The following is an 18384-nucleotide window of genomic DNA, read 5'->3' as shown; positions in this document are numbered from 1 at the left end:
TGATACATTTTACAAACCTCTGACACCACTGGGTAGTTGCAACTTCCAATTCTAGATTTCTTCTTATAACTTCCTGGGCTTCTAACCCATTCACTAAACTTCCTTTTGATATCTCATTATAACCTCAAACTTTACATCTACAAAAAAAAAAATTCATTACTTTTCTCTTTAAACCCAAATGAGCACTATCACCATTGACCATCACCAAGGTTAGAGGTGCAGTGTCATTCTTCAATATAAATTCTGAGACTTACATAATAAAGACAAAATGATATAGTAGAAATATACATATACATACAACTTAATAATAATGTACATATGTATAGTAATAAAATTATATAAATATACATAAAGCATATACATATACATATCTACACATGTGTGTATTTATACATGTATACACAGATATATATATATATATATATATATATATATGCATATTTAGTCTCTATTCCTAATAGAGTTCCTAAAAGTCTTGTATTTCTTAAGAGGGATGACAGGACCATCTTTTTTCATATTTGGCCTTAGTCCCTTGTTTATAGACAGAAGAGTGTCTAGGATCCTTGAATCTTAAGGCAGAGATGATGAGTGTCTTTCTGTATGTGAACAACAGTATGGCCTCCAGCTTGAAAGCCCTTAGGTAGCTTCAGGATGGGGACTGACCACGTGATTGGAGGGAACTTCCAGCATTCTCCCTTTGAACTCTGGGGAGGGCAAGAGGAATTAAGATCAAATTCAAACACCAATGGCCAGTGACTTCATCAATCATGTCTTCATAGTAGAATCTCCATACAAAACCCAAAGCAATAGACAGAGTTCTTGACCAATGAATGCATCCAAGTGAAATACATCTACATGTAACCAAAGTGGCTATCATTATCTCCATAAGGACAAATGCCCCTGTGCTCAGGGCTCCACCACGATCCACATCCCTTTTTGAGACTTGCCCTTTGCCAACCCTCACTCCATCTACTAATTTACTCCCTCTCTGCCACAGCTGATTTTCATTAGAATGGCCACCTTATCCAAAAGAGAATGATCACAAACTTACTAATTCCTAATATAAAGTATAACTAGATTGGTCTAATGGTTAAAGCCAGATCTAAATTAGACCAGAATTAATTCATCCATGATCACACTGCATGGGTCGTATGAATTTGGTCCATATCTCCCTCTTGGTGCCTGAACTATAAGACGTTGGTAGTTATGTTCCACTATTTGAACTGAGTAACACAGAAAATCCATGCAAAGTCAGGAAAAAAAGTAAGTGGCAGCCAAACAGAGTATCATGTTCCCTTCACTAGATGTCCAAAACTGTCTGACAACTCCATGAATATACGCAGCACCTCTACCTCAGACTTCTGTTCCCTACTTGTGGACCTGGCTGCCTACTCTGAGGGCACAATGATAACCACCACCTCCTCCAAAAACTGCTGCATTTCTTTCCATTCTGAGAGAACAGTCAGCACTTCAGTACTTCATATAACACTGGCCATAGTGGGTGCTCATTATGTCCATGTTTTGGGAAACAGAGGCAGGAGGTAGAGCTGCCTGAGGAATTCTCTAAAATTTTGGAGACCTTAACTTAGGCCAAGCAAGGACTTGTGGCTTTGACACGAAGGAATTTCAAAATCTTGTCCATTTATGAAGCAGAGTTAGTTTAAATAAAGGTATTTTTATTATAGAGTTTAGCATAAGGGTAAGACAGACACTCGGAAGGAAAAACAAGCCATATAAACAAGGGCTTCTCCAAGAGCTGTGGTTCGTTTAACAATAGTCCCATAGGATTTTGGCTGCGTTTGAAGTTACTGTCTTCTTAGGGTTCCTAAACATCTCATAAAATCACTAGGTGTTTCTTAACAGGACTACAACTGACAAAGTAAGAGTCTAGCTACCCGGGAAGTTAAGGCAGCTTCACTGTAAACAGGTGGATTGTTAGAGGCCTCTCCAGGTGCTGTGACACAGCCTTACATCGGGCTCACTGCTACTTTAAGAACCCGCTTCATAAATGAGCATTCTTCTCATGTCAGCAACCTTCACAGCAATGTTGTTAACTCTGCTGGATTCTCGCTGGTAAGAAGCCTCCATCAAGCACACAGGTAAGGGGCTCCTCTTCCATACCATATCTTCATAATTTTCATTGTCTATCTATCCTGCCTCAATCATGTAATTAAAAATGCAAAGATGAGAGCCGGGCGTGGTGGCGCACGTCTTTAATCCCAGATGAGGCAGAGGCAGGTGGATCGCTGTGAGTTCCAGGCCAGCCTCATCTACAAAACAAGTCCAGGACAATCAAGGCTACACAGAGAAACCCTGTCTCAAAAAAAACAAAACAAAAAAGAACCTTCCCCTCCCCCCAAAAAAAAACCAAACCAAACCAAACCAAAACAGAACAAAAAAACCCAAAGACGACACAAAGAGGCGGGAAAAGAAAGAAGATATGTTTAAGTAGTATCCAACAGTACCTTCTTGGCTCTAGAGCACAATTCACATGACATCTGACTATCCACTTTGAAGTTAAGAACTAAGAATGACAAAACAACACAGTATTATGAGAAAGGAAGTGAGTATGCTGTCTACCATATGGATAATACCAGGAAACAGAATAAAGTATGCAGTACATTGTTGGGAGCAATACAGTCAGATGGTATGTTGGGAGTTTTTCAGCTAGCTCCCACCACCCCTTCAGTAGTATTTCTTTCTCGTCCAGTGAACATAACCAGCCAAACATTTTGTTTATAGAGTGGAAGATGATGTAAACATGGCCAAACACAGCCCCCAAACAGAAACAGCCAGAAAACATTTCTACTAATTTTGAATCTGAAAAAAGTGTGGTCCCTAGGAAAAAAAAAAAAAAAGATGTATCTTAAAAGCCATGATTTTCAAAAGAAAAAATAAGTGGAAATATTTTATCTGTTCTAATTTCAGACTAGCAGAGTGGCCCGCCTCCCCTCCAAGAATAATCATGGAACCCTATCTTCTGGAATGATCAGGCATTACTTTCCCAGGCCTATCACACTAAAACCTTATCATCTGAGGCCTATACCTCAGCTTTGCAGATCAGAGCACTCTGAGGTGGAAAAATTCAGAGGCTGATTTAGACAACGGTTCTATATGTCTGAAATCTTCATATCAAATTAAAGTTTAGAAATTCTTCCCATCTTTCTTATATTTGTACAAATTTGAGTTTGTACTTCTAATTCTTGTTACATGTTTTGTTCTTCTGTAAGGGATTGAAAAATCACCGAAGGAAGACCTCAGACTCAAATAGTATGTAAAAACAAAGAGCATTTATTCTGCAGAAACAGCCTGCATGAAAGGGTCCACTATCCATACAAAAGGTGGTGGGGGGAGCTCGCAGCCTCTTTTAAAGGTTTCTAGGGGAAATCCTACCTGTGGCTATGTGACTCTAACTGTGGAGTGGGCCTCGTGAAAGCTACATGACTCTGGAAGCCTCTCAGCAACATCAATCCTCTCATTCCCCCATCAAGTATTGTTCCATCTCAAATCCTTGAGCTGGGTTTAAGGGCTGATACTGGGATTTCAACACCATGAGCTGAACAGCAGCGATCAATGGGGCTCACTCTGGCCTTTCACTTGTTTGGTTGGCTTTTAAGTGCTATTTTAATTCTTTTAATTTTTATTTATAGTTATGTATGTCTGCGTGTACTCAATGCCCATGTGAATGGTGATGCTCTCAGAGGCCAGAAGAGGGCATCAAGTCCCCCTGAGTTCAGTTACAGAAGGTTGTAACCTGCCAGTGAGTGCTGGGAACTGAACACTGATCTTCTGCCAGAGTAGCCAGCACTCTTAACCACTAAACCATCTCTCCAGACCCTATTTTTTTAAATCTTTACTTGTCACATTTTCCATGTTTTAGTGTGGACATTTGGAAACCTCATAGACATTGTATAAACATATTTACATATTTTAACTTTAAAGCCCAGACAGACTTCCTCGCTAGACCTTGTGTTCATGCTTCTGTGTAAAAAAGCTAAAAGATATGAAATATATAAATAAACTCATAGGTCAGCAAACAAAGTGACAGACTTCATGCTGGCCAGCCACTTCCACTCCCCCCCCCCCAATTCCTTCTTTAATGTTAACAGGAACCTGGTTTTATTTTAGGTAGTTCCTCCCAGGAAAGCTACAATTCTACTCAACCTTGGGATGGAATTTTTGATTAACAAAAGATTCTTAGTAACATTTGCAATTCCATTAACTGGTTGAATAAAGATTACAGAACACAATTTGGCTAATAGGGTATGAGGTGAATGGGGAGGAGCAAAGGTGGCTTTCAGGACAATCTTCTTTAATGCTAAAAAGGGCCACCTAAGAAAAGGCCAGTTGTTCTACCAGCCTTTGAACAATGCTATGTGCAGGATGTAATCAGAAGGCAAGCTTAAGAAAAATCTAAGAATAACAACCAATGTCCTGAAAGTAACAGTAGAAAGGACAGTAACTCAGTCTTTGATGGTCCTATTGAGCTGCTGGAGGAACCTATCTGCTATCTTCCTACTCCTGGAAGATATATGAATTTATTTATTTCCTTAATGCCAGTCACTGAGAGGCAGAACAGAAAGGCAAGGGAGACTGAGGCTATGGCAAGATAAGGAGCCCTGACCCTAGAGTCTGGTTGAAGTCTTTCTTCATGTGAGAATCAAGAATTACAACACAATCATTATTTACAGTAAAGGTTGTTCACATAGAAATAATATTTCTTTTATACAGAGATTATTTCCAAAAAAGGATGATAAAATAGCAATGAATCATGCTAAGGCCTGAGTATATATGGTCGTTCTCCTTTCCAGCAATAAACATGCAATTTTTTAGGACTCTCACAAGAAATTCCATTCAGTCCCCTTGGCTAACCATAGAGCCTGGGATTTTATCTTATCAGGTTATAATCTTACCCACCAAACATTCTCTGGAGCCACCAACAATCTTACTTATCAAAAAAGAAAGAAAAAGAGAAAAACAGGTTCTTTTGCAAACCTTTAGTTCAATGGTTCCCAACCTTCCTAATGCTGCAACCCTTTAAAATACAGTTCCTCGTGCTGTGGTGACCCCAACCATAAGACTGTTTTCAATGCTACTTTGTAACTCTAACTTTGCCCACTACTATGTATCATAGTATAAATAGCTGTGTTTTCTGGTGGTCTTAGATGACCCTTGTGAAAGGGTCAGTTGACCCCAAAGGGGTTGTGATCTGTTGGCACACAGGCCCACTAACCTGCCTCTCGGGCTCAGCAACCCCTGATGCCATCACCTGGCACTGTGACCTATGGGACAGGTGTGTGTCAGTAAAAAAGACTCTGCCAGTCTCTTTCTCTTACTCTTGGTCTTGTTCTGTCTCTCTTAGTCTGTCTCTTGGTCTTCCTCTCCATTTTCCTCTGTCCTCATGGCTCACTCAGGCTCTAACTCCTCTCCTCTCCCTTACCCCACATATAAACCTCCTTGTACCGGTCCTGTTGCATGGCGTGTAATTCCTCACATGTAACAGCGATCCCCAGGTTGAGGTAAGTCAAGGGCAGCTAAGACAATATATACAGCTCCTTCTAAGACATAAGCACCATCCCTTTGAGAAGCTCATACCCAACAGTGCTCCTCCTCCTTCCCTGAGAGGCTTTTTATCACCCCTACAGTTAAGTCTAAACTTTCTTCCTAATAAACTCCCACTTCGCTTCAAACAGGATTATCTTGAAATTCATTTCTGTGGGGAAGTCAAGGATCCAGATTTATCTCAGGGAAGACACCTGACAGAGTAGGAAACTCTCTGGCTCCTGGGGGAAGTTCTGGGTGGTAAATATCTCTTACTATAATGTTTCTGATGTTTTAAGTTGGGCTATTTTGTCAATTCTGACTATTTCAATTACTACAAAAATAAATGAAACTGAGAACTGAGCTTCAGTTTAAAATCCTGCAGTGGCTCCTTCGCAGCATATAATCACAACTCTTTAGCATGGCAATAAAGTACATCATTAGCTTAAAAGTGACTAACCATACATTCTTTTCAACAATTATCTAACTCACCTAGGTTTCAGAAATAGAAAGGATTCTTACACTACCACAAGGACCATACATTCTCCTGCTAAGTGTAATTACTGCTTCCTCTATATGGGGCCCTACACAGACTTCCAAGTTCATTTTGCAAGCCAAGCCTGATGGTACACAATCCCTCAATTCCAACTGTTCTGGAAACTGAAAAAGGCCAGCCTGGAATTACAGAATGAATTTAAGGTCAGCCTAGACTATTAGTTAGGCCTTGTTTCAAAAGAAAAGAAAAAAATAAATAAAAAGTTTGCAGCAGATATAGGCTGGGCATGGTGACAAAAGCCTGTAATTCTAGCACTGGGGAGGCAGAGGCAGAGGCAGAGGCAGGTGGGTCTCTGTGAGTTCAAGACTAGCCTGGTCTACATAGTGAGTCCAGGACAGCCAGGGCTGTTACACAGAGAAACCCTGTCTTGAAAAACAAAAAACAACAACAAAAACCAACCAACAAACAAAAAGTTTGCAGATATAGATAAAGCACTTTCTAGTATATGGGAAGCTGTTAATCCCAAAGATGGAGAAGAAAGACCACTAATCCAAATCATCATGGTCAAATTAATTAAAGCAAGCAATTAGCTAAAGCATGCTTTTTTATTCATTTACATGGACTGCCTCCCTCTCAGTCAGGGTTCAAAAGGCCACCACTGAATGTGAGAAAGACAAGGCTTTTATAGCTCAGGTGCAAGGGTTTTCAAATGGAGAATTTGACAGGCAAAACAGGTAGTTATAGAAGCAAGACAAACGAATTAGTCCTTACGACCTCTTGAAACAAACACATGGTTGCAAGGTGGGCATAACAAGGCAGTCATAGTCATAACAAGGTGTCAGAGGTGGTCATATAACCTTCTGAAACAAAGGTAGGGTTACAAGATGGTTAAAAACAACTTTTTGAAGCAAAGACATGATTATCATTCCGGGTACAGGCAGTGCTGAACCTTTGTATTTAAGGTTACAGGTAGGACATCGCCTAATCCTTTAGAAACAGAGGTTTACTCATAAACAGGAATGAACCTGGTTTGTCTTTACTATGAGATGGCTTTTAAGCCTAAGATGGAGGCAAGCTGGTTCTTCACCACTTCTGTGATACTGGATTACATGTGTGGGTCACTTTATTGGGGGGATGAGGAAAGGAGGACCAGGTGTTAGTTGGCCTTGAACCGTTTGTAGATGAAGATGATCTTGACCTCCTGATTTTCTGTGTCCCAAGTGCAGGAGAAGTGCACAAAGGGTGCCCATAAAAACCAGAAAAAGGCATTAGACCCTCTGGAACTGGGATTATATGCAGGTGGTTGTAAGTAGCCATCTCTGGGAACTGAATCCAGAAACTGCAAGAACAACAGTCCTCTCACCTGCTGAGCTATCCCTCTAGATACACACACACACACACACACACACACACACACACACACACACACACACACCCCTATTCCTGTGTCTTCATGTAAGAGAGAAGGGGGAGAAGGAAGTGGATAAGGAAGTGGGGGGGGGCTGACTGACTCTGACTAAGCATGTGTCCGGGATAACTAGATCCTATAGTAGTTCTATTTTTAACTTTTTCTATTCCCATCAAAGAAGTATGAAGGTTCTTTCGCCTTATATCTCATCAGCATGTATGGCTATCTGTTTCTATGACAGTCATTCTGACTAGAGACCGATGGACTCTCATAACGAGGTTTTGTTTTATTTGGAGTATATAGGGTATCATGTAGCCCAGGCTGGTTTCTAACTCTTTATTTAGCCAAATATGACCTTGTACTCTGATCTTCCTGCCTCTATCTCTTGAGTGCTGGGGTTACAGACATGGGGATACAGAACTACATACCCAGTTCATGTGCAATACTGGGGATCTTACAGCCAAAGATGGTAAACATTTTTTTCTTATGGTTATTTTGGCTATTTCATTTGCCCATTTACTAACTGAATAATTTAGGGGGGGCAATTTTTTCAATTCTTTATATAGTGTTAGATGAATAGGTGCCAAAGGTTTTCCCCATTCTTTAGGCTATGTCTTCAGTGAATCAATTGCTTCTTTTGCTCTGCAGAAGCTTTTAATTCTGTGCGATCCCATTTATCAATAAGGAAATCATTTCAAAAATTTCAATTTTATACATATTTCTAGCTAACATTAAGCATGTAATGCTTAGATACAATTTTGATTAAAGACCTTAAAATCATTCATAGTACTTATTTACCAGACACATACAATCAGGTGTCTGTAGGTCAAGCCTGCAATCAGAGTTACTCAGGAGGCTGAGACAGAAACACTGAGTACAAGATCAGCCAGGGCTACAGAAGAAGCTCAAGGCGGAGCTGAGCAACAGAGCAGCATTCCCTGCCTCAGAACAGAAAGTAGGAAAAAGTTGAGGATGGCGCTGAAGAGTGCAGTGCTTGCCTAATATACAGGAAGCCCTAAGCTGATGCCAAAGACCACAATAAACAAGTAATACTTGCTAAGTCTGAGTCAGCTGTATGACAAGAGGAACAAAATGTTATTCCAAGTTTAAAACTTCACATAAAGGATATCTTAACACTATATATTCAGGTAAAGACAGTAAAACTTTCATAAACTTCACATAAAGGATATCTTAACACTATATATTCAGGTAAAGACAGTAAAACTTTCATAGAAAAAATGTGTTATATTTATCAAATATTTTAACCACTACTATTTCACTATTGAAATATCCTACAGACTATCTTAACTTGCATTTTCATGAGTCACAGAATTACCATGCCCAAAATGCTATTTGGCATAAAGATTATTTTGAAAACAGCAGATAAAGGAAGGGCACACTGACTTTCATTTTCCTTCTGTAAGGAGGTAAAACTTGCATATGAAAGGTACCTTATATCTAACAAGATAAAAGCAGCACTCGTTTCACCAGGGCTGGGGAGCTACTGTTAAAGGAGGCTCACACAAACTTTATTAAAACACCTTCTTCTCCACAGTTAACAGGATTCACTGTCAGAGCCAAACCTCTCAGTCGTGTCCCCAGCATTTACTCTTATTCCTCCAACCCTGTGCATCTGTGTGCTAGCTCTGGTTACTTCTCAGTACTGCCTCAATGAACATGTGGACATCTGCATGTTTCTCTCTCTGTGTACTCTGTCTCCACTGTGTGTGTGTGTGTGTGTGTGTGTGTGTGTGTGAGAGAGAGAGAGAGAGAGAGAGAGAGAGAGACACAGACAGACAGACAGACAGACAGAGAAAGAGACAGAGAGACAGAGAGATGCTGTTTGGGAGGGCATGCATGTGGACAAGTGTACATGCACAGATGTGAGAGTGAGTGTGGAAGCCTAAGGCCTTCCTCTACTGCTCTCTATCTTATTCACTGAGGCAAGATCCCCTGAGCATGCTGACTAGTCAGTCTAGTCTAGCGAGAACAGTGAGCTTCAAGTCCATTGAGAGACTGAGAATAAGGCAAGTGAATAAGGCAAGTAAGAGTTAAAGGTGGACCACTAACATTCCTAACATCCTCCTCTGACCTCAATGAATGCGTGTGCACACGCGCACGTATGCGCGCGCACACACACACACTTTTTTATAGCAAGATAGACTGATCGCAGACAATCAAAGAAAAAGTTACTCCAGCTCAAAGAACTCTAAATCTGGAGGAAAGTACGTTAGCCTATTTTATTTAGGAGTCAAATAAATCCAAAAGAGAAGAAATCTATACAAATAAGGTGAACCTTAAGTATAGGACCTATTTTTAAGATTGGATTTTTTGTTTGCTTGTTTCTGGTTTTCTTTATAAAGTAACCATGAAACTAAAAATCTCTCTTTATAGAAATATACTCTGGAGATCCTGGAAGACAAGGAATCTGTGGTTGCTATGCACGAAACTTGCCAGCCAGGTATACACCATGAAATATTGTTTCCAGAAAATAAAAAATTTTAAGACAGTTTCCTTGTTCAGCATCTCACTTACTTCTTGGTGTTATCATCAACATTCTATTATTATAAGTTCATAAATGGAGTACATATGTATATTTTTTACTGAAATTTCTATAAATAAAATAGTAACAGCCATGGAACTACACACCTATAATCCCAGCACTTGGGAGATGGTGACAAGAAGATTGAAAATATGAACTCTGTCTTTAAAAAGGAGAGGGGAGGCATACTGAGGAGGAATATGCCTGAGTTTATACTATATTATGCATGAGGAGACCATAGGATGGTACCACAAATCTGTAGAAGCATAAATCTGTAATCGAAACTTTTTTGTTTTGTTTTTAACTTGAGCCAGGCCTGGTGGCATACATGTATAATCCCAGCACTCAAGAAACTGAGGCAACACAATGGCAAATCTAGGGCCAATCTACATTGAAAAGAGGCTTTTTAAATTTTTAAATATTTAAATTTTTTAATAAAAAAAACTTGGTATGCTTAAGTGAAAACTTTATAGTAGTAAAGCTATTATTTTACCTTAGTAAAAGCACTGTTATAAAATGTGGTATAAAAATAGACCATTAAAACAAAATTAGATGTTTAATTTATTCCTTAAGCATTTTTATTCAGCTGGGCGTGGTGGTGCACTCCATTAATCTCAGCACTCAGGAAAGCAGAGGTAGGCAGATCCCTGTGAGTTTGGGGCCAGCCAGGTCTACATAGCGAGTCCAAGACAGCCAAGACTACACAGAAAAACCCTGTCTTCACTAGGTAGACCAAGCCAGCCCTGTACTCACGGAAATCCACCTGCCTCTGCTTCAGAGTGCTGGGGTTAAAGGCATATGGCATCACACTGTGAATTTGATTTTTAAAGTAACTGATCTTTAGCTATAATGCCCAATTAGGTCAGGTTAAATGGCTTAATTTAATCTTTTTCAATAATTTGCTTTCTATCAAGGAACATTTAGCAAGCCATCTTTGCTAATTCTTAAAACTGCCATCCTGCTTTGAGATATGGGCCAAATCAGAATAGGAGAAAATATGCCTGGGATCAGGCAAAGGCCTTTTCTTTTTAAAATGACAAGGGATGGATCACACTGACTTCTTCTTCATCAGAAAGCTTCCTCTGCTTTAGTGTCAAGACCAATGCAGTACAACCCTAGTGAGAGGAAACAGGGCCAGCCGCCTGCCTCTGGCTGAGGATCAGCACACAACAGTCCTCCAAAACTGCTAGCAGTCACTCACTACCTTTCTGAACTATACCTATTAGGCAGCAAGCAGCCACTCTAACTGACAAGGAAATGATGACACAGTAGTGTGACCAATTACAATTGGCAAAACAGTTCTGGTTTTAAAGTACCTTGCCAAGAGCCACTGGATTTTAACAGGAATATGTTTTACTCTAATAACACTCAATCCTGAAATATTTAAAAAAAAAAAAAAAAGTATATGCTGAACTTAGTGATGCATATCTTCAACTGCAACACTTCTCGTACAAGTTTGTGACCAGCCTGGCTACAAGGTAATTCATTCAACCCTTAAAAATAAGTAAATATATGTTTGCATTGCTCATTTATGAAAGCATTATCAAAGAGCTTCAATTAGCACTAAAAAAATCACTGTGCTAATCTCAAGCGCCTTATAAAAGCTGAGGATGGGGAGAAAGTACTGTAGAAGGAAATTCGTTTCCTTTAAATTATTTTTAAAATGAGTCCAAGAATGGCTTGTGTTGACACCGTAAACTCTACAGTTTCCTCCATCTTCCTTCACCATCAGCAAATACGGAAACTGCAAACTCTGTAAGTAACAAACCATAACAGTAGACAGTGAAGAAAAATCTTTAGGCTAAAATTTACAGTGTGCAAGTAAAAACTTACAGTATCAAATGTCTTAAGAGTCCTAAGGAAAAGTAATCCTTGTGTTATAATAAGGATAAATTTTAAATGAGCCCAGGAAATGAAGGTAATTATACTGGGAAGAAAATTTAATATACGTTTTTGGACAGCAAACCACAGAAGAGATGATCATGATGCATATTACATAGGCCTGAAACAGCGCAATGCAGAAACTAGCTGGTCGCCGTCCAGAAACTCCAGAAAAAAATGATTTCCTCTCCCTCTTTTCACTCCCCAACCACTGTAGTCGCCAGTTTCCCCTGCCTTAGCCTTCTCAATAGCTGTGATTACAGGCATGTGCCACAGTGACCAGCTGCAGTTTATACATACTGGTGACACAGTTGTCTTTAAAATGTTATTTACTCATGAAATAAGCATTACTAAGCACCTGTTATGTGAAAAACAGAACACAACAGTTGAAAACAGAATGAATTGGCCAAGCATAGTAGTGCACGCCTTTTTTTGTTGTTGTTTGTTTGTTTGAAGACAGGATTTCTCTGTATATCCCTGGCTGTCCTGGAACTTGCTCTGTAGATCAGGCTGGCCTCGAACTCACAGAGATCCACCTGCCTTTGCTTTCCAAGTGCTAGGATTAAAGGCATATGCAACCACCACCCAGTATGACTTTTAATACCAGCACTCAGAGGCAGATCAAGGCTACCTTGGTCTATACAGCAAGTTGCAAGCCACTCGGGACTACATAGTGAGACCCTGTTGAACGAGAGAAAGAGAAAATGATTTATTACAAAACATACATTCCTAAAGTAAAGACAAATAATAAAACAGAAAAATAAAACATATTTAAATAAGATAAAAAGTAACAGCTGCTATGGAGGCAAAAAAAGAGAAAGGGACAACATTAAAGAGGAATGTGAAAAGGAGACAGTGTTAGATCTGATGGTCAGCAAAGAGATGAGAAGATGACATCTGAGCTACAGCCTTGATGAAGGAAGGGACCTAACTGACCTAAGGCACAGCTAGCATAAAAGACAAAGTAGGAGACGGCACATTTCTGAAACAGAGGGAATGGAGGGCAAGAAGAGCTCCATGAAATGAGGTCAAAGCCAGGTAGTAACATATCTTAAAGAGCCACAAAACAAAACAACCCAATATTAGTTTCTTATTTAAAGACTGTTTCATGTGTGTGCTAAACACATCCACCACCACTGAGCTACATTATAACCCCATGGCAACTAGCTATATACTATTAAGCTAAAGTTTTTAACTCTCACCCACAAAATAATACCTGTCAAGGTTATGTTTGTTTGCGACACACAGGACACTTGTGAATGTAAGGTGACTTATCGAACACACGCTTCGCTGAACACCATTCTGGCCACATGGTCTCCTCATATTCTCTTCCGAGGAAATATAAATATAGACGAGCAAATATAGAGACAGTACAAGCAGCAGGAGTAATAGGAAGCATTATGCATTTATGATCCTTGGGATAATTTAACTATGATAAGCATGCTTGAAAGTGCCAAAATGAGCTAATGCAAGACAAGTTAAAGTATATAAAAGCAGGTTTATTGAAAGAAGCTCTCAGCCACCATGCCACGCAGGGGGAGGGAGGGAGGGAGGGAGGGAGGAAAGGAGGGAGAAAGGGGGGGCAGAGAAAAGAAAGAGAGGAAACACAGAAAGAAGAAGGAGTGAACAAGAGAGATTGGGGGGAGCAACCAAACTATCTGGATTATATAGTGAAGGGGGACGGAAGCTCCTGCCCCTGGGCTGGAAAGTTCAGGGTAGAGGGCAGGGGATGCCAGCCACGCCCTCTATCAGGTAGGGATGAAGGATGCTGGAAGAAGCCCAACCAACTAAAGTAGGGAAGCATTTCTGAAAGCTCATAAACAATAGAAAGTATTCCACTGAATTTCACATTGGAAAGACAGGTAATAAACAGTAGAGTAGGCAAGAGAATGACCACTGTGAGCCAGAGTGGAATATCAGTACAACTCTGATGGCTGAGTAGGATTTTTTTTTTTTTTTTTTTTTTTTTTTTTTTTTTTTTTTTGGTTTTTCGAGACAGGGTTTCTCTGTGTAGCCTTGACCATCCTGGACTCACTTTGTAGATCAGGCTGGCCTCGAACTCACAGCGATCTGCCTGCCTCTGCCTCCCGAGTGCTGGGATTAAAGGCGTGCACCACCACGCCCGGCTCGAGTAGGATTTTTTTTTTTTAAGTGACTCAAGTATAAATGGCAAGTCTATCCCAGGCAAAGTCAGCGTCTTGATGATGGAGAAAACATAAGTGTAGACAAGTTAGGACAGGACAGGTCCTGCCAAACTATGTTCTTGATAAAACTTGAGCTGGAAACATAGCTCAATGGTAGAGTGCTTGTCTGGCTTGTGCAGGCTTAGTTTGCTCTTTAGAACACATCCCTCCTCAAAAAAAGGTGGAGACAAGAGCAAGTCAGAAAAAAGAGTTTATTTATTCCTTAACTCAACTGCTATGAATTTTCAGGTAACAATCATAATTGTGAGAGCATATAAGTAACTATCTTACCTATGAGATGTTCTAGCAAATAAACCTGAGGAGATGATCTAGGAAACTACAGTAGGTAGCCAAATAGAAAAAAGTTGAGGGTAACCTCAGAATCTACTATCTGCAAAAGCAGAAAGCAGCATGTGGCTCCAAGAAGTTAGTTTAGCTTAATGGAAAATATTCAGCCAGTGTCTATCAAAGAGCTTGAAATAACCTGCAGCCACAACACCAATGTCAGTAAACTGAAAAATGTTTTCCTTTAGTTGGTGTACAAGTTTCTCTCAAAATAAGAACAATTAGGAAACCAACAACTATTTGTAAATTAGTAAGTGTAACTATCCGAAGATCATGAAGTCACAATGCAAATTACAACATTCATAAACTAAACAGAAATAAGGTTGAAACAGTGTAAAAGAACAAAAAGTCTAACATCCTTTACTAACAACAATAAATTAAGTGCATTTCTGTTCAATGCTGTCTCCAAAAAATTTTTTTAACCTAAAAACCAGAATTATTCTGTTTTTTTAAAATAAAAAATGAACACATATATAACTACAACTACAACAAAACCTTCATAAACTGCACTGACAAAAATATTCAATTCACATTTACCAGCCCAGAGCTCTGCCTGCTGGCCTGCTGGCTGGCAACCTGGTGAGGATGCCCCTCCCCCAGCCCCTGCCTGCTGGGTCCCCCTGTGGCAAGCCCAGCAGCGGTGAGCTGTGCCCTGCTCCCCCACTTCCCTCCCAGGGCTCTGCCTACACTCCCCAGGCCTGCCAGCACCAGGAACAACCAGGGAACTCCCCTCCCTCTTTTGGAGTTATCCCACCCTTGATCTCAAGCTGTACTACAGAATAATCGTAATAAAAATTGCATGGAATTAGCATAAAAACAGATAGATTGATCAATGGAATCAAATTGAAGAACCAGAAGTAAACCCGCACACCTACAGACACTTGAATTTTGACAAAAAAGCCAAATCTATACAATGGAAAAAAGAAAGCATCTTCAACAAATGGTGCTTGTCTGAGTGGACGTCTTCATGTAGGAGAATGTAACTAGATCCATATTTACACACTGCACAAAACTCAAGTCCAAGTGAATCAAATAGTATCTCAATATAAAACCAGATACACTGAACCTGATAGAAGAGAAAGTGGGGAAGAGCCTTGAACACATTGGCACAGGAGACAACTTCCTGAACAGAACACCAACAGCTCAGGCACCAAGATCAACAATTAATAAATGGGACCTTATGAAACTGAAAAGCTTCTGTAAGGCAAAGAATACCATAAAAAGGATAAAACAACAGCCTACAGAATGGAGAGAGATCTTCACCAACCCTGCAGAAGGCTGATATCCAAAATATATAAAGAAATTATACATCAACAAACCAAATGACCCCATTTAAAAATAAGGTACAGACTTAAACAGAGAATTTTCAACAGAGGAATCTTTAATGGCTGAGAAACATTTAAAGAAATGTTTAACATCCTTAGTCATCAGGGAAATGTAAATCAAAACAACTCTGAGATTCCACCACACACCCATCAGAATGGCGAAGATCAAAAACTCAAGTGACAGCTCATGCTAGTGAGAGTATAGAGCAAGGGGAACACTCATCCATTGCTGGTCAGAACGCACACTTGTACAACCACTTTGGAAATCAGTATGACAGTTTGTCAGAAAACTGGGAATAGTTCTACCTCAAGACCCAGCTATACCACTCCTGGGCATATACCCAAAAGATGCTCCATCATACCACAAGGACACTTGCTCAACTACAGTCACAGCAGCTTTATTTGTAATAGCCAGAAACTGGAAACAACCTAGATGTCCATCGACCAAAGAATGGATAAAGAAAATGTGGTTCATTTACGCAATGGAATACTACTCGGCTATTAAAAACAATGACATGAGGAAATTTGCAGGCAAATGGTCATCTTGAGTGAGATAACCCAGACGGACACTCATGGTATGTACTCACTTATACATGGATATTAGCATAAAGTACAAGATAACCAGGCTACAATCCCCAGATCCTATAGAAGCTTAGTATAAGGAGGGCCCAAGGGAGGACGCTTGAATCTGAGATGGAGAAATAAATAGACATGGCTGTACATGGAGGGAAGGAACTGGGTGGGGAGAACAGGAGGGATCAAGTGTGGGGAGAAAGGCGGGAGAGTGCGCTGGAATGGGTAGGAAGGCAGCTCTGGGATGAACTAGAAACTTAGGACAATGGGAACCCCAGGAATCTATTAGAGTGACCCTAGCCAAGCCTCCTAGCAATAAGGGACATGGAATCTGAAATGGCCACCTCCTGTCACCAGGCAAGACTCCCAATGGAGGGGTGCAGACACCAACCCACCCATAAATGTTCAATGCACAATTTTTCCAACCTATAAGATGTGCAGGAATAAAGGAGCAGAAACTGAGGACATGGCCAACCAATGACTGGCCCAGCCTGAGCCCCATCCCATGAGAGAAAGCCAACCCCTGAAACTATTAATGATATTCTGCAATGCTTGCAGACAGGAGCTAGCATAACTGTCATCTGAGTGGTTTTGCCCAGAAGCTGATGGAAACATATGCAGAGACCTACAACCAAACATTAGGCGGAGCTCAGGGAATCCTATGGAAGAGGGGGAAGAAGGATTGAAAGAGCCAGAGAGGTTAAGGATGCCACAAGAAAACCTACAGAATCAACTAACCTGGGCCCATAGGGGCTCAGTGAAACTGAACCACCAACCAAATAGCAGGCATGGGACAGACTCGGGCCCCTACACATATGTAACAGATGCACAGCATGGTCCTCAGGTGGGACCTCTAACAGCAGAAGCAGGGGCTGCCTCTGACTTCACTGCCTGCCTCTGAATCTCTTTCCCCCAACTGGGCTGCCTTGTCTGGCCTCAATAGGAGAAGATGTGCCCAGTCCTACTAAACTTGATATGCCAAGGTAGGTTGGTATCCATGGGAGGCCTCCCCTTCTCTGAGAAGAAAAGGAAGGGGAGATATGGGGGAATGGAAGGTAAAAGGGAGAGGAAGCTGTGATGAGGGATGTAAAAGAAATTAATTAATTTAAAAAGTATATGTATATATGTGTGTGTGTGTGTGTGTGTGTGTGTGTGTGTGTGTGTGTACACACACATATTTATGCTCTAATTCTGAAAAACCAATTAATGATATAATGTATATTTTTAAATAATTTCTTTTATTTTTGAGATTCTAATGAAAGTAACCTTATTTTGCTTGAAAAAAATAAAATAAATTCTTTTTGAGACTAGATCTTACCCTGAAGCGAACGCTGAGCTAAAACTAACTCACAAGGTAGTCAAGACCAGCCAGCCTTAAACTTGTGATTTTGCTGCTTCCGCTTCTAGAATGCTGCAATTACATGGTGTACCGTGGAGCTTATAATTATATCTTTCTGTATAAATCTATGAGACAGCTCCATTTTTAATGGTTTCTTCCACTAAGAGTATCTATAACTATAATAAATTCCCATATTAGTTTTTAAAATAAACATAGGTCTAGAGTTTTTAATAAGCAGAAACATAAAATAGAAATAAGTACTTTTCCCTCACAAAATTTTCTTTAACAGACTGTTGCTGACAAGTATTCAAGTGTTCCTACTTTGTAATAAAGATATAGCAGTCTATAAGAATGCAAACTTTTATTTCTTCTGAATGTAATAAACTACTTAATAAAAATTTCAAGTGTGATAGCATTAGTTCAGAACCCTAAGATGACCTATACTTCTAAAATATTATACAGAAATAGAGCCGTGTAGTCACTTACCACTTGACCTGTTTTTCCGACTTGATTTCCCACCAGTAAGAAGCATCTTGAGACTATTCCGAAACATGGTTGTGCTCTCTTAATACAAAACTGTAAAAGAAAACAGGGAGAGTAAGCTTAACAAGACATTTTTCCATTAAAAATAATTGTAACTTTAATTTTAAAGGCATACCAACAATAAACCATGTGTATAGCTATACCTTTTCCTTTCTCTTCTTCCTCTCTCTCTTTCCAACGCCAGCCGGAACTTAAGCATGCTTTTCCA

General features: G+C 40.0%; 1 protein-coding gene across 9 annotated transcripts in view; it reads right to left on the bottom strand.

Annotated features, from left to right (window-relative positions):
- Window positions 1-18384, bottom strand: part of Tanc2 (tetratricopeptide repeat, ankyrin repeat and coiled-coil containing 2) — a 282558-nt gene that overhangs the window by 232899 nt on the left and 31275 nt on the right. For all 9 annotated transcript variants that reach the window (XM_051158874.1, XM_051158875.1, XM_051158876.1 and 6 more), the window contains exon 2: window positions 18120-18209. In XM_051158874.1, coding sequence (XP_051014831.1) covers window positions 18120-18186 — 67 coding nt within the window. In that variant the 5' untranslated portion in view covers window positions 18187-18209. The remainder of the gene's footprint in view (window positions 1-18119; window positions 18210-18384) is intronic.

Source organism: Acomys russatus, chromosome 16 (genome assembly GCF_903995435.1).
Source record: "Acomys russatus chromosome 16, mAcoRus1.1, whole genome shotgun sequence".
Lineage (NCBI taxonomy): Eukaryota > Metazoa > Chordata > Mammalia > Rodentia > Muridae > Acomys > Acomys russatus.
The sequence above is the reverse complement of the archived record's forward strand: the minus strand, read 5'-3'. Positions and strand labels throughout refer to the sequence as shown.